This window comes from Meriones unguiculatus, chromosome 8 (assembly GCF_030254825.1).
Source record: "Meriones unguiculatus strain TT.TT164.6M chromosome 8, Bangor_MerUng_6.1, whole genome shotgun sequence".
NCBI classification, from domain to species: Eukaryota; Metazoa; Chordata; class Mammalia; order Rodentia; family Muridae; genus Meriones; species Meriones unguiculatus.
The window spans coordinates 59,376,801-59,394,214 of NC_083356.1; the positions used below are offsets into that span (position 1 = coordinate 59,376,801).

General features: G+C 40.1%; 2 protein-coding genes across 17 annotated transcripts in view; one reads left to right on the top strand and one right to left on the bottom strand.

Annotated features, from left to right (window-relative positions):
* Window positions 1-4,503: 4,503 nt before the first annotated feature.
* On the top strand, window positions 4,504-11,102 carry Abra (actin binding Rho activating protein). The gene is made up of 2 exons (XM_021628408.2): window positions 4,504-5,189; window positions 10,555-11,102. Exons 1-2 carry the CDS (start codon window positions 4,531-4,533, stop codon window positions 11,030-11,032), a joined length of 1,137 nt encoding a protein of 378 aa, XP_021484083.1. The 5' UTR covers window positions 4,504-4,530; the 3' UTR covers window positions 11,033-11,102.
* Window positions 11,103-14,756: 3,654 nt separating this feature from the next.
* Oxr1 (oxidation resistance 1) overlaps window positions 14,757-17,414 on the bottom strand; it is a 423,086-nt gene continuing 420,428 nt past the window's right edge. For all 16 annotated transcript variants that reach the window (XM_060389497.1, XM_060389508.1, XM_060389500.1 and 13 more), the window contains one exon: window positions 14,757-16,646. In XM_060389497.1, the coding sequence (XP_060245480.1) occupies window positions 16,511-16,646 (136 nt within the window). In that variant the 3' untranslated portion in view covers window positions 14,757-16,510. The remainder of the gene's footprint in view (window positions 16,647-17,414) is intronic.

Sequence of the window (17,414 nt, forward strand, 5' to 3'; positions counted from 1 at the left end):
CTACCATGACCTTCCAGGGAGACGAGTGGAATCCAAGCAGAACTCAGCAGAGTTTAATGGACCTACATTTGAGAAAGGAAGGGCAGGAATTTAAGCCAAGATTTAAATTATTGTTTATAATAGTCCCTGCCTTTGTGATCCCATTTCCCCTAGTTAATCAAGAGCAATTCTTTCTTTGTGCTATTGATATTATCAAGTGCCGCTGAGCTCAGAGAACACATCTGACAGGTTTCTAGAAAGAGTTTTATAATATTTCCAAAATTGTTTGACTCCCAGGGCATGAATAACTGGCACGATGAAAAACTGACACCAGTTTTTTAAAAAGTGAATGTGTCTAGCAGACAAAATTAACTTTTATACTTTTCATAATGCTCACAGGCAACAGTTTCCAATGTATGCCAGGCTTGAAGGAATGGAAAGAGGGATGGACAGTCTAAAGTAGTGGCGAATGGGGGAAAAGACTACTTGTCTTCCAGAAATTACCCAATGCTGAGTCCTGCACATTTTCTTAATCTGGTCTAATATACTGAACAGATGCTGTTTCTGTGCACATGAATTATTTTTCCAGTCCTCTTAAAAATACTTATTTACTTGATGTTATAAAGGTTCAAAAAATTGTCTTTGCCTACTCCCAATATGTATAATATTAAAAAGAAAGAGGAATGTGTGTTTTCAGGCCTGATCATTTGGTGTTGAATAACCATTGATGGGCTCTTCTCTGGGGAACATTATTTCTCCTGCTCTAAGCATTCCTTACTTGCCTGTAGTGTTCTGTATAGGATTGAGGCCTCAAGATGAAAAACTCAAGCGATAACACATGCTGGAGAGGTTGTAGAGAAAGGGGAACCCTCCTCCACTGCTGGTGGAAATGTAAACTGGTACAACCACTCTGGAAAGCTATCTGGCGCTTTCTAAGACAAATAGGAATAGTGCTTCCTCCAGACCCAGCTATACCACTGCTAGGTATATACCCAAAGTTTGTTCAAGTACACAAAAAGGACACTTGCTCAACCATGTTTATAGCAGCTCTATTTGTAATAGCCAGAACCTGGAAACAACCCAGATGTCCATCAACGGTGGAATGGGTACAGAAATTGTGGTATTTTTATACAATGGAATACTACTCAGCAATCAAAAAGGAGGAAATCATGAAATTTGCAGGCAAATGGTGGGATCTAGAAAAGATCATTCTGAGTGAAATATCCCAGAAGGAGAAAGACAAACATGGGATATACTCACTTATATAGACCTATAAGATATGATAAACATAATGAAATCTATACACCTAAAAAGATAATCAATTGAGCAGACATGGGGTAAGATGATCAAGCCTTGTTTAGAAAGACAGATGGGATGTGCATTGAACGTATGACAGGAGTCTACTGAGCGCATCTGAAAGACTCTAACTAGCAGTGTTTTCAAAGCAAAGACTCATGACTAAACCTTTGGCAGAGTACAGGGAATCATAAGAAAGAAGGGGAGTTAGTCTGATGGGGAAAGGATAGGAGCTCCACAAGGACCAAATATATCTGGGCACAGGGTCTTTTCTGAGACTGACATTCAACCAAGGACCATGTATGGATATAACCTAGAACCTCCACTCAGATGTAGCCTGTGGTAGCTCAGTAACCAATTGGTTTCCCAAAGTGAGGGGAACAGGGACTATTTCTAACAGGAACTCAATGACTGGCTCTTTGGTCTCCCCACCCCCGAAGGGAGGAGCAGTCCTGTTAGGCCACAGAGGAGGGCTTTGCAGCCAGTCCTGAAGATACCTGATAAAACAGGATCAGATGAATGGGGAGGAGGTCCCCCCTATCAGTGGACTTGGAAAGGGGCACGGTGGAGATGAGGGAGGGAGGGAGAGACTGGGAGGAAATGAGGGATCGGGACACGGCTGGGATACAGAGTTAATAAAATGTAACTGATAAAAAAAAATAAAACAAACAAACAAACAAACAAACAAAAAAGGATTGAGGCCTCATACAAATAACTCTGTATAGACCAGCAGGTTGCACTTATTTACTTAGTAAACTCATACACACACACACACACACACACACACACACACGTACATACATTTCACAATTGATGAAAAAAGAGGCCATAAAATTGAAAAAGAACATGTAGAGACATTTGGAAGGCTTGGAGGGAGAAAAGAAAATGGTGTAATTATATTGTAACTTAAGAAATAATTTAAAAATGAACTAAGTTAACAGTTAATCATTAAAAAGAAAACAGTATACTCGCATGCCTCACTGCGTGCCTGTGCCCGTTGATGCCCCTCACGCTATGACTCTCTTCAGACAGAAAAGGGATCTTGGAACTACAGCCACCATTGTTACTACCATCTCATTGGCGGCTGTTGGAGCTACCACCGGGGCATTAGCCATGAGTCATACTGGGCAGACTGCTCAGACCCTGAACAATCATTTAGCCAATGTAGCTCATGCCTTAGTTGTACATAAAGGAATTAATGCTCAACTAAAAGGAAGCTTGATGGTGTTCAATCAGAGGATTGACCTCGTGCAGGAGCAAATTGATACCCTATGGCAAATCGCTCAACTTGGCTGTCAATGAAAATATGCTGGACTTTGAGTCACTAGCATATAACATGAGAATTTTTCCTGTGCTACAAATCTGTCTAAACAATTGTCGAGCTATATTTTAGGTAATTGGACTGGAGAATTCGATACTACGATGGAGCAGCTGAGAGTGGCCATTGTCACAGTAAATTCTACCAGAGTGGACGCAGGACTAGCCACAGGATTATCATCATGGATTGCTGCAGCCATGAATCATCTGAAGGAATGGGCGGGCATGGGAGCGTTAGCAGGCCTTCTGGTGTTGGTCTCCTTGGTTTGCCTGTGGTATATATGCAAGATTAGAGTCTCACAACAGTGTGATGCAGCCTTGATCATTCAGGCCTTTACAGCCATTGAAGCAGGACATTCTCCCCAAGCATGGTTGGATACCATAAAAAGCTAAAATGTTACGCTCAGGATGCGAGGCTAAGCACTGCACTCAGGGTCAGCCGCTTTGGACCCAGAGAAGAGCATGTCTGGTTGCATGCGGGTTGATGCCCCAGGTCCTGCCTCTGAGAAAAAGGTATCAGACGGGTCTGATGCTCTTTGGGTGGATGACACCTAAACGAACATCGGTACAAAGTCCCAATTTATTTCTAATATCAGAGATCAGACCTCTACTCTTGCCTGATGCGTCTAAAACAAAAAGGGGGAACTGTAGAGAGCTGCGGAATGCTATGCCTTAAAGATGGAGCTGGTTTCCACCTTCCACCTTCCCGATGGTGAGTGCTCTCTGTCACGAACAATTCCACATTTGGCTAAGGCTGAGGATCTGGCTGGCTTCCATGTATGTGGACCTATCTGCATTGCCCACATGGCACGCCTGGGTTGGCTACCCAGAGGCTATTTAAGCTGTGGGCTGGCTTTCCCCAGGGTCCGAGGATTGTTCAAGGTTTCTGAATAAACTGCATTGAAAAAGAAAACAGTAACAAAGAGGTGCTGATACATGCCTTTCAGCCTAGCACTCAGTGACCAGGTGGAATACTGAGAGTCTGAAAAACACTTGTTCTACATGGCAAGTCCCAGGTCAGTTAGGGCTACATGATGAGCCTTTATCTCAAAATAAAATAAAATAGAATTGAGAGCATGCTTCAGATAGCATCCATTTATTTTGTCTTTATATGGATTGAATTATTTTGTTAGCTTAAAAGATCAATTTTAACAATACTTTCTAAAATATTTAAAAATTTAATTTTTATGTCATTAGAATAGTTTACTGTTTTAAATTAATATATATTATATGCTAATGTCTATTAATAAGCTTTCTCTCCAAAAGAGGATAGAAAACAATAATTAGTCTTTTACCATCTGGACCTTATTTTTCTTCTGGGCTTCAATGTTTCCATCTGGAAAATGAGGATCCAATGAGACAATTTTCTACAAGTTATTTCTAATGGTTGCAGAACGGAAGGAAGCTCAAGCTTGGCATCTCTCAGGATTTGAATCTCATATATTATTATCTGCAGGAAGTTAGATATCTTTTCTCTCAGCTATGGAATGGGACCAGATAACCAGCTGTATGGAGGGCTACCGAGGGTTCGCTGAGAACAAGCCTTTAATACTCTCGGACAATCTGTGCATAACTGTATGCTCCTATAAATGGCAGGATCTGATTTTAAGGTCAAGGAAAACCTAAAGCTGAGCACATGATTCAATCTCGTACTTTCCATTCTGGCACTTGGAGAAGAAAGGAGGGAACATATCAGTGTTCTTTGGCCACCAGAGATGTCCCTCTGTGTGATGAAATGGGACCTGTCAGGGTTTAAAAACAGAATCCTGTCAGGCCGATGGCACCACATCTTGGCAAGAAATGCTTTGCATAGTTTCCAGCGTCACGGACTCTCCTTCCCCCGCACACCCTGCTTCTATTTAAATCCCAGGCACCTCTCCCTACCACATTCCCTCTTTAGCCAGTGTCCAGGCTGTCAGCAGAGAAGAAACAGGTAGCATGGCTCCTGGAGAAACGGAAAGGGAGGCGGGGCCAGCCAAGAGTGCCCTCCGGAAGGTACGCACAGCAACCCTGGTTATCAACTTGGCCCGAGGTTGGCAGCAGTGGGCGAATGAAAACAGCACCCGGCAGGCCCAGGAGCCGACAGGTTGGCTGCCTGGAGCAACTCAGGACCCATCCCACACTCCTAAACCAGGGGTGTGTCCCAGTCCCCACCAGCACGCCCCCAAACCTCCTTCTCCAAAGCCAGATGGGCACGGAGAGAGACAATGCTCAGAAGAAGCCGCGGAGGTCTCCCACATCAAAAGGAAAGAGGTGACCAAAACAGTTGTCAGCAAGGCTTATGAGAGAGGAGGAGATGTGAACTACCTGAGCCACAGGTATGAGAACGACGGCAGCGGGACCGAGGCTGTTCTGCCAGAGAATGACATTGACAGAATCCTCCTCAGCCATGACTCGCCCACACGGAGAAGAAAATGCACCAACCTGGTATCCGAGCTGACCAAGGGCTGGAAAGTGATGGAACAGGAGGAGCCCAAGTGGAAGAGTGACAGCATAGACACAGAGGACAGTGGCTACGGAGGGGACATGGAGGAGAGGCCTGAGCAAGATGCAGTGCAGGTGGCTGCTGCCAGGATCAAACGCCCCTTGCTCTCCCAGTAAGTGAATGCTTCCGATGTCTCAATCATCAGGGAGCTCCAACCAGCAACGGATATAGACAGAGATGTATTGCCAGTTAGAGTGGGTCCTCTAGGGCAGCCCATCCCTGGCCTGAAAGGCCAGTGCTAACCTCGGATGTGGCCGTTGTGGTCCACACCATTACTGTTTCACTTACGAGTGGGGACTGGTGTCAGCACCCTTTTCAGGCTTCCTGAGTTAGACTTGCACAGGAAGAGTGAGTGAGGCAGCCAGAAAGGCTGAACCAGAGCTTGCGTTTTAACCCGTGTTACACGCATTCTCTTAGCATAAGGCACAGTATCCATTTAATTGATCACAGTAACCTCCAAAGTGCAGGGTTTCAGTACAAGTATGTTGAAGGGCTTTAAAACAAAAACAAAAATAACGGCCTTTAATTTGTGTGCGCGAGTGTGTGTGTGAATGCATGCATGCATCTGTGTATGCATGTATGCATATGCACGGATGTGGAGGCCAGAGAGGGAAGGCCGTGTCTTGCTGTATTGTTCTCCACTCTTAGATACAAGACAAGGTATCTCACTGGACCTGAAGCTTGCTGTTTTGGCTCACCTGACTGGCCAGCGAGCATCCAGGAATCCACCTGTCTTCAGTGCTGGGCTTACATGAATGTTGGCCATGCCTAGAATGCATTTTTATTTGATTTTTGTGTGGGACCTGGGGACTCAAACTCAAACCCTTATGTTTGCATAGCAAGAAAGATGGCTCTCACCCACGGAGCCATCTTTCCAACCCAGCTTGATGTTTACTGCTTTCCGTGGACCTATTACCAATCTGTAAATCAAAGGCCTGGGGCTCAAGCTTCTTAGGAAAACAAAGATGATAGCTGCTGATTGGTAATAATGACACTACAGTTTAGATAGCAATCTTGACACATATGACCCCATTGATCCATTGATCAAATAAGTGATAGTCCCTGGTCAGTGCCAATTCGGAGAGGAGTAAACTCCGCTCAGTAGTTCTCGGCATAGTGGGATGAGGAGCTGAGGTTTTCCAGCCACAAAGACAACTGGGTACCAACTGTCAGGTGAAGACACCACCAGTTCATAGCTATCCCAAACGTGTGCTAGGAAATTCACTCTGATGCCCCCTTGACAAACTGAAGCTGAGTGAAGGACACACACTAGAGAACGTTCAGTGCCACCCACTAGAACAGGTTATAAACAACCCTCGCTGTTTCAATATTACTGCATTAAAACACTCACATAACTGCTCCAGAATGACAGAAACATGAGAAAAGTAGTTCCCATATTTTCACTATACTATTAATAAGCTGCATTCAGGTAAGAGAGCAGAATTAAGCTGATGCCATTTTTAGAGTTGGTAAATTAGGAGTAAGTTTGTGATATGTTTCTGTTAAAGAAGTTAAACTTTCTGATGTACTTTGCCTATCATATCTGGTAGCATTTGTCACCATGCATATTCCTTAGAGAGGAAATAATTGTCATCTATGACAGGTGGAGATTTTGAATTCAATGTTAGCCTCCTAAAATATGTAGGGAATTGCTTTGTTGTCAATTTGTACTATAATTATCTTTTCAAAGATCAGTCTAAAGAAGTGGTTCTCAACTTTCCTAATGCTGCAAGCCTTTAATATCTCATGTTTTGTGACCCCCCAACCATAAAACGATTTTTGCCACTACTTTATAACTGTAATTTTGCTACTGTTATGAATCATAATGTAAATATCTGTGTTTTCTTATGGTCTTAGGCAAACCTTTGAAAAAAATGGTTGACCCTATGGGGTCATGACTCACAGGTTGAGAACCATTAATCTAAACTATTTTCACCTGAAAATTTAAAGCATGCAGTTACATGGAATCATTCTATCAGTGACCAAAAAGATCCTGGGATATAAGGATTTATAATTCCAATTTAAACCTCACACTTTCATACATTTTAACAATCTAAAATAGAAAACCATACAGGATGTTTGTTGGTATAGAAAAGAGCCATTGTGACATATATCTTCCAAGTATTTTAAAACAGACTTATTTTCTAATTATTGTTTTATTCCATTTCCTCTTATTTTAGGGACTTAACAATATTACAATGTAATGAGATTTAGATATTGTTTCTTTTTAAAGATTATTGCTTCTTCATAGATTTATTTCCAAACCAACAAAAACTTTTATTTAAACAATATTGAGCTCCAACACTTAGAGCATCTACACTGCTAATTCAAAGTGAAAGACAGAAATTATACCTTAAAAAGCAAAAGCCAGAAAGTCATAAAACATGCAGTTTAAACAAATCACCTCTGGACACTAGTGTGAACGATTCTATACTATCCCTTTCTTTCCTTCATCAAAATTAAAAATAACACTCACATAATAACAATATTTGAGAGGCCCTCCGTGGTATGCTCCTGTCCTGTTCCCAGTTTTCTCCATCTTCTGAGGTCTATCCTGTTTGCCTTCTGAATGAGGATTGAGAATTTTACCCAGCAGGGTATTAAAGCAGATGCTGAGACTCATAGCCAAACTCTGGGCAGAGTGCAGAGGATCTTATAAAAGAAGGGGAAGACAGAAAGACATGGAGGGGATAGGAGCTCCACAAGGAGAGCAACAGAACCAAAAATTCTGGGCACAGGGGTCTTTTCTGAGACTAATACTCCAACCAAGAACCATGCATTGAGATAACCTAGAACCCCACCAGTTTCCAAGTGGGTTCCCTAGTAAGGGGAACAGGGACTGTCTCTGACATGAAGCAGGCTCTTTGATCACCTCCCCGTGAGTGCAGGTCAGCCTTACCAGGCCACAGAGGAAGACAGTGCAGGCAGCCCTGAAGAGACCTGATAGACTTAGGGTCAGACAGAAGGAAGGAGGACCTTCCCTATCAGTGTACTGGGGAAGGGGCATGGGAGGAGAAAAGGGAGGAAGGGTAGGATTGTGAGGAAACAAGAGAGGGGGCTACAGCTGGGATACAAGGTAAATAAACTGTAATTAATAAAAAAATAAAACCAAATAAAAAGTCCTTAAAATTCTGTGTATTGCTACTAAAACTCACCTATAATGAATATAGAATTAATGAATATCATATTTTTGTTTAGAAAAAGAATAATATTTGAAGTTATAAGTTCACTAATCACCAGGATGCCAATGTAACATTTTTCATTTGTGCCTAAAATCACTAAATTCGTCAGCCTGGTGCCTCTACACGTTAGTTACTCGAATTATTTTTGCAAATTAATAATGTCTCTTAGGGGACTTTTCCCACAATGTACTGGCTACCCAAACAGTGCTTAGAAGGTGTCCAAAAAAGGACAGATGGAGTGGCCAAGCAGCCAGCTCTCAAAGGCTAGCATATGAATCTTTAACATGGGCCAGATCCCCGAGTTTGTGCTAATGACTTGAATGCATCACACATTTGTCACCTACACAGAATTTCAGAAGTTTGTACCTCCTGAAAGACATCATGCCTTCCTTGTAGGTGGCACATGCTCTTTTTCAAAGGCACCTTTAGATTTTTTTTTTTTTTTAAACTTAAGGCAGCTGTGATCATTAGGTTACACCTGTCTTCATCACTGTGGCTTCAAGGGCACAGACAGTTTACTCTTCTAAGATTTTGCAGCCCACGCTGGTAGGTGAGCAAGACAGCTGATGGCAAAGCGGTGACAGTTCGCTGCAATGGGGTTGAGTGAAATCCACTTCAGTGTTTGCTCTTAGCACTTTTTCAAACTCAAGGGATTGCAATAAACATGTATAAAATACTGTGTGCTGTTTTCCCAGTTAAACTGGTCTCATGTTTTTCTCCACATGGCTATTAAACAAAACAAAACAACAACAACAAAAAACACATATTGGATCAGAGCATCCCTTTCCATGCTAGCCTACTAATTGAGCCATACAGCCCTAAGACTTTCTGAAACACAAACATGGGAAATAATGAAATTTCGCCATCTAGTGGATGTTTTCTCTTTGAAAAGACTTTATTGCGAGGGTGCATTTAAAGCACATACAGGCCTGGTGTCTGCACTTGCTGCTGCACATCTTCCTTACAGCAAACACATGTCCCCTGACTCTGTAATGATGTCATGAGTCTCATAATCTCAGGGCTATCCGGACAGAACGGAGCTCATGACACAGGGACAGAGGACTAAAAAGCCTTAGAAACAGTTACCGTGTGATTCAGTCACTCATCTGTCGCCCGAGCAGAATTTAGGAAGTTTGCACACTGACAGCTAACCTTAGCTTACTCTTGGGCGTAGAGCAGTGAATTATGAGTGCTCATAGGGTCCCGTCATGCCACTCATAGAGATAATGCAAGAACTCATATCTTCAATTCCAATGCTTCCAGGCATGAGGCCACTTTGTGTTCTGGGGAAGAAAGGTGGGTGCTTTTTGAAGATGGAGTAATTCCTTTTTTACAAAGAAAAGTGAGAAAACATCTGCTAAACTGGAGATATAGAATAATGCTGGATTTCAAAAGTTTTGTGCTTAATAAAGAAAATGCATTCCAAATTCCAAGGAAACACACACACACACACACACACACACACACACACACACGCACACACCTTTGAAATACAACCCCTTATCACATGCTACCCGAGTGCTAGTGGCATCACACTGCATTTAGCTTCGGTTTTTGCAGATTCTTCAGCTGCTACAGATTCTTCAGCTGTATTTCTTAAGAGTTACATACTGAACTGACCTCTTATGACAGCTTAACTTGGCTTCCAATTCCAGTCTTGGTCTATCACTTAACAGATCTATCTTTAATATGTTCCTTAATCTTTCTATCTTCAGTTTCTTCATCTACACAGCTGAAATATTATGTGTCTTATAGATGATTGTGGAGAATAGTAACGAAGTGTTTGGAAGAATGACAGTATATGGCATTCATTATGTGTTCTTACTGCTAGCAGATGTTTTCTATTTGTGCAACCTGATGCTTTAAAAAATGTGTGCACATCACTATTAATGTAAATAGGCTATCATAAAAAAACATGAAATTCCACATATAGCTATTCCAATCTTCAGTAGTACCAAAATGCATGTTTGGGAAAGAAATGGTTTCAGAAGCCATATAAGAACTGATTCTAGTTCAGGAATGTTCAAAACATGCAACATGTTAGAAGTAGATACTTTCATACTATATGTAAGGAAGAATTTTTTTTAACTTGAATTTGATGTTAGTGGTTAATCCATTGTTATCGTTAATCCATAGTTATTGTGATCAATGATATGTGTGAAAGTAAAAATTATGTATTTTTTGGTAAGTAGTGACATGTATTTTATCATGATAGAAACTGCACATGGGAAGTACGAAGGGGAAATGGTACTTCCTGTTTGCATGCTAACCTTGCTTCTTCACCTTCTCTTTTAGGGCAAACAGATATTCAGAGACGCTCAACTGTAAGGCCCATCGGAAATACAGCCAAGTGGACAACCTGAAAGGGAGGTGGCAGCAGTGGGCTGATGAGCACATACAGTCACAGAAGCTCAACCCCTTCAGTGATGAATTCGACTATGACCTGGCCATGTCCACTCGGCTACACAAGGGAGACAAGGGCTATGGCCGTCCCAAGGAGGGAAGTAAGACAGCTGAAAGAGCCAAGAGAGCCGAGGAGCACATCTACCGGGAAATTATGGAATTGTGCTTTGTGATCCGCACCATGGCCCGCCACAGACGAGATAGCAAAATCCAGGTTACTTTTGGGGAACTCTTTGATAGGTATGTTCGAATTTCAGATAAAGTGGTGGGCATCCTCATGCGTGCCAGGAAGCATGGACTGGTGCACTTCGAAGGAGAGATGCTCTGGCAAGGCCAAGACGACCATGTTGTGATTACTCTCCTTGAGTAAGACCTCAACAAATCAACTCTCCGTTGCTCTCCTGCTAAATGATAATGTATTACAAGGTATTGCTGCTCAGGAATGGTCTCAATAAAATGATTTTATATAAATGGCGTTTGGTGTTGTTTCTATGAGGTTACTACATGAAGATCTTGGCAAAATACACTCAGAATACAGACTATCATACATAACAAGTATATTGATATTTGAAATTTCACTTACCTTTTTAGGCAAAAATACTTGGCCTTCATTGATAAAATTATTATAGATTTAAAACCACACATTACAGGTAAGAAAACTGACATTGCATAAAGTAGAACAGCGGCATAACGTAAGTCATTTTTTTTAGGGGAAAATTTGTATGAAATTAAGTTTGACTTAAAAAAGTGAGTGGTCTCCAATGTTATTTAACTAAGGATGACTTCAAACCCTTATATGCCAGACTCTATCTCCTTAGCGCTGGGACTACAGGCTTAGATTCAATCATTGCCACTTTGTGAAGTGCTAGGGATCAAAACCAGAGCCTCATGCCAGCTACGGAAGTACTCTATTTACCAGAATATTCTCCAGTCTTTTCGAAAAATTATTGCATCATCTTTGGTGCATAAATAAATGTCAGTATTCAATAAAAATGCTTAAGTTTCTCTTTGTGGTTCAATTCCGGAAGGGTTCCTTTAGTCAGCTTTCCTCTTTCTGCTCAAGTACGTAGAAACAGACGCTATCAATGGCCTTATAAAACCAATAATGATGGTTCATTACCTGGAAAGCGGGGTGCAAATGAGAGGTTAAGGCTAATCTATCTTTGTTGCACTTCATGAACATACTTCAAGTACATACTTTCTAAGAAGTAAAACTGATTATCTTCAGATTATCCTTTACAAATAGCATTCCCTCTAAAGATGCTAGTTTCTGAATTTACAGTTGGGCATTATTCAGAAGAACTAATAAATTGTTTTCTTAGCAGAAGAGGTATAGTGACCTTAGATTTCTCATTCACAGAATTCCTGCTTACATGGAGTTACTCCAGTTCCAGAAGAAATGCTGATAATCTGGAAAGAAACTGGCACTGGAGAGTATGGATGTGATTCTGCTTTGCAATACAATATAGAGAGGATTGTCAGTGTATTCTTTTAAGTTTTTTATTATCATTTATTATAATTTATTCAATTTGTATGCCAGCTGTGGCCCCCTCCCTCATCTCCTCCCAATTCTGCCCTCCTTCCCCTATGCCCCTCCTCTAGTCCACTGATAGAGAAGGTCCTTCTCCCCTTCTGTCTGACCCTAGCCTACCAGGTCTCATCAGGACTTGTTGCATTGTCTTCCTCTGTGGCCTGGCAAGGCTGCACCCCCCACCCCGCAGAGGGAGGTGATCAGAGAGCCTGTCACTGAGTTCATGCCAGAAAGTTCCTGCTGTCCTTACCAGGTACCCCACTTAGAGACTGAGTCTATGGGCTACATCTGAGCTGGGGTTTTTTTGTCCTCTCAATGCATTGTCCTTGGTTGGCATGTCATTCTCTTCAGGGCCCCCAGGGCTCAGTTTCTATGGTCCTGTTGTTCTTTTGGAGCTTCTGTCCCTTCCAGATCTTTCTATCTCCCTTTTCTCTCTTAAGATTCCCTGCACTCTGCCCAAAGTTTGTATATGAGTCTCAGCCTCTGCTTCGATACCTCCATCAGTAGAGTCTTTCAGAGGCCCTGTGTGGTAGGCTCCTGTCCTGTTCCCTTCAAGGACATTTGTTCATCCATGTTCATAGCAGCTCTATTCGTAATAGCCAGAAGCTGGAAACAACCTAGATGTCCCCCAATAGAGGAATGGATACAGAAATTGTGGAATATTACTCAGCTATTAAAAAGAAATAAATTATGAAATCTGCAGGCAAATGGTGAGAACTAGAAAGGATCACTGTGAATAAGGTAACCCAGAAGCAGAAAGACACACATGGGTATATACTCATAAGTGGATACTAGCCATATAATAAAGGATAAAATCTCTCAAATATGTACACCTAAAGAAGCTAAACAACAAGGAAGACTCTAGGGAAGATGCTCCATCCTTATTCAGAAGGACACATGTGATAGACATCGAAGCAGGAGAAGACAGGGAACAGGACAGGTGTCAATGTATTCTTTTTTATATATTTTATTTTTTATTAATTATAGCTTATTCACTTTGTATCCCAGCTGTAGCCCCCTCTCCTATCCCCTCCCAATTCCACCCTTGCTCCCTCTTTTCTCACTATGCCACTCCCCCAGTCTACTGATAGGGGAGGTCCTCTTCCCCTTCCATCTGATCCTAGTCTACCAGTGTATTCTTAAATTCAAAAAAGTTGAACTTTGAATATTTTATCCTGGAACCTGCAGAATCTTTCCATGCAGAGAAGAGGAAGCATTAGTTGAAATCCTGATAACAGGAACTTGGAATATCCCAAGTTCAACTCTGTGTTTTATTTCAAACACACACACACACACACACTGTTTTGAAATCTAATCTAAAGAACAAAAAATGCAACAGTTCTTACTCATTCCTTTTTTTTTAAGGCAGACAGGTTCTCACTGTGGCAACAGATGTGCATGTTACACATAAGAGATTTCACTAGAAATATTAAGACTAATGACTCGAACTAGTTTAGAAACAAAATCATGTGTTTAAAGTATTGGGAATTTCAGTTTAGTCATTCTTAACAATTTCTAAAGGAGTTAAATCTGTATTTTGTCTAACAGGTAATAATAATGGATTCTTATTATTTTTAGACATAACTTGACATTTTGTATTTAATACAAAGTATTATAAACCATTTTAATTTTAGCAGTTCTTTTTGAATTCAGTCTCACATTATAGTTAGCTTGGTTTCAGAGTTATATACTTTAGTTAAAAATATTGGTCACTGTTAGCATTGACTATAAGAAACTCAGTGTTAACTTCCGTGTATTAAATGAGGTTTTTCTTTGCCTCAGTAGAACTGATACTGCTTTTGTCTGTTTGTTTTGGTGACCTGTATGTTTTATGGCATTTTCTTTGTTAGAATGGGAAGGAAAATATCTCTGGTTTTAAATTCAGCAATTGTATAAGACTTTGCTCCACTGAACATTCATAGATTATTTATTCCTTATTCATTTATTGGCATAAATGTAAGCAGCACTAGTCATCACGGCTTTAAGCAAGACTCAGGAAGTACATACAGAATGTGTTTCAGTCACAGCTACCTTAAATGCTGACACCCAGCTGGCAGCCAGCTTCTGTTAAGCCCAATTCTTAAATCTCTCACTTCATTCCTTATACCTTTTTTATTCTTATTGAGACCTCATTTCTTTTTCCTCGGATTTTACAATAGACTTGCTTGTTTTTCCTCTATTAATCTATTTTTTCACAAAAATTTTTCCTAAACGACACATCTGTCTATGTGATTCCTCCACTCAAGTATTTTCAAAAGCTCCATGAGATTAAAAAATAAACTGCATGGTGCTGTGCATGAGGCTGGCTCTTTATGTCACTGAGACATATGTCATGCACTCTCTCCCCTCTGCCAACACTTCAAACATATCACGCCATTCTTCCGGCAAATGGTTCTCCAAACATTGGAAACACTGGTGTTGCCTATAACTGAATCAAACCTGGATCACTTCTGGTTGCCATACCAACACAAGGCATGCTAGCAGGACACTTGTCAGGAGACAGGAGTAGGCTTCCAGTGCTTAGATATGGAAATAACTTGATTATTGAATAAATCCAAACTCATTTGCATTTATGCATTTAATTTTATTTGGTATACATCTCTATGACCTTGTTGTAGTTGAAATCCATTACAGGATGTTTTAAAGTTTTATGATTAGTCACCTCCACAAAGACAATAATACTGCTGTGGAAGACTAATGGGGGAAAGGATACATGTATTTACAATTCCCTATATTATAAACATTTAACCTAGACACTATCACCTAACTTGTAATGAGAGCTTTACACAGACGAGGAAACGATGCCGTTTCTATTCATCTTCAGTAACAGCGTGTCATAGAACACCAGAGATTTTGATTAACATTATGCTTTCTTCAGATAATTATCTAAACTGTTCCCAAAAGAACTAGGTACTTTTAAGAGTTATATAACTAAAACTATTTAAGCCAACATACTTGGCTGGTAATTTCATTTTCAGAATAATTTAAAGTGCTATAAGCAACCTGGCAGTCAACACTTTCTATAAGAACAAAACTATCTTTAAACATCAATTTACAAGATATACAACATTTGTGTGGAACAGCTGAATTTTCAGCACAGAGTCACTGTCACATATATAACAGCAGGATTTATTTTTTGCATAACATGAAGCTCTGAAATTTAACTGATGAATTGTTGCCACAATGGCTTATTGTTGGTTTCCTACAAGAAAAAATACAACTGCTAGTTTATTCTATCTTCATTTGAGGCCACTTGACAGTAAGCTTGCATATTCACCAAGTCTACTGAGTTACAGTGTTGTCTACTACAGTCACTGTCCTGTGACAGTGCAGATGCTAACGGGAACTAAGAACATAGAACACTTAAAAAAACAAGGTTTTTATTTCAAAACAAGTTATTTCCTTTGGAGCAGAAAAAAACAAATCGAAAATGTATTTGGGGAGTTGGTATGCAACAAGGCTAAAACAACAGAACTGTAAAACAGTATATCTGATACAATGTTGAAGAAATATGCAAGTTTTAGTTGTAGTACTTATGATAATGCCCTATTAAGCTACAAATATGTAAATAGTATTACTTGTTTAATATATTAAATCCAATAGAATCATTGAATTCCCATTCTCCTCTGTCAATTTGTAACTCTTTATCTGACAATTAAGTGATGAAAACATGCGCCCAAACCTGCAGATTGTGTGTGCTGCTGTCTATGCCGATCAGGCTTCTCCTCAAATTTCATTTTCTTAAAATGAAATCGAGAATGTTTACAAAATGAATAAAGAGAATGCTGTGGTGAATTAGAACCATAAGAGGTCTATGAAACATGTATTATTTTGGCATATGGTTTCTCATTCAGAAGAAAATGGTAAGCAGGCCAAATGTTACTTGTGTCAACTCCACCAGATACAAAAGTATCTATACCTTATTTCCTCAAGGTCCCAAGTACACTGCTCTATAAAAAGAAAAAAATACAGGTTAAAAAAAATGTTGTACAGCAGAGCACCATCTAATTAGGAGACTGAGATAACATGAACTGAAAATGTGGTGGCCTCGATGATCAAAGTGCTACAATATGCGGACAAAAGCTCCACCTAGCCGTTACACTACAGGAACCCAGGCCATGGTGTAAACAAAAGAACTCTGGGACAGAAACATGATTTGAAAAATAAACTCTAAAATTATAGTTATAGTAAATGGCAAAACAGACTGATTTTAAAGCACGAGTGACATGTTAATTGTATTGCTTCTTGAACATTCCAAGCTATGCATTGTCCATTCAGGTTTGGGCCCATGTCCTGCTATGACCGAGAGCACTGTACTTATTCAAAAGCCCAGATTTCAATGTCTTGGATAAAGAAGTCTTCCTTCTTAGAAAGTGTATGATTCCCAAACGTTTTACAGGAATGGCTTCTTCCATGGTAGAGATCTCCATCAAGCCAAAGGGCAAATTCTCCTCTGAAATACATCAAAACAACAGCTATGAAAATTCATACTCTAGCTGGAGAGATGGCTCAGTGGTTAAGAGCACTGGCTGCTGTCCCAGAGGACCTGGGTTCAATTCCCAGCACCCACATGGCAGCCCACAAATGTATATAATTCCTGGATCCATCACCCTCACGCAGACATACATCCAGCCAAAACACCAGTGTGCATAAAATAAAAGTAAATAAATTATTAAAAAAAAGAAAACTCATACTCTAAATTATAAAGTAATTAATTGGGCTTTTCAATGCCCACTAACTCTAGGACCATGAACTTTTCTAAACCTTCCCCTATTCCTTGCAAGCAGCAGGAGGCTACCATAATATCACATGACTAAACAAAATTGGGATACTAGGATATGAAAAAAATGAAAAAGGTTTCCATAGGGATTTTAGGCTAAGGAGTTAAACAAATAGGCTCATACTATTGAAGAAAAGAAAAACACTTAATATGGTGTCACTGAATCTTATTACAGGAAAACAAACTTTTCAAATTGTCTGAAATACAGATCTAAATAATTTTCAGAGAAATTTGAAAGAAAACTATTGGTTTTGTCCTATACAGTGACAGAGACAAGGCACTATCATGTGTCCTTAAATATTCATGACATTAGAAGATTTAAAAAGTAAAATTTCAAATGTCAAAGAGCCAAATAATAGTACAGCAAAAGAAAAATTTTAATGGGAATAAGCTAGCCAGCATTTTAAAATGAAATAAAAAACTACAACTATGTAAAATATT

What these genes read in the sequence shown, in the direction of transcription:
- Abra (XM_021628408.2), top strand. Translation starts at nt 4,531, where the DNA reads ATGGCTCCTGGAGAAACGGAAAGGGAGGCGGGGCCAGCCAAGAGTGCC. An exon ending in AAACGCCCCTTGCTCTCCCA is followed by an intron (nt 5,190 to 10,554) that starts GTAAGTGAATGC and finishes CTTCTCTTTTAG; the next exon opens with GGCAAACAGATATTCAGAGA.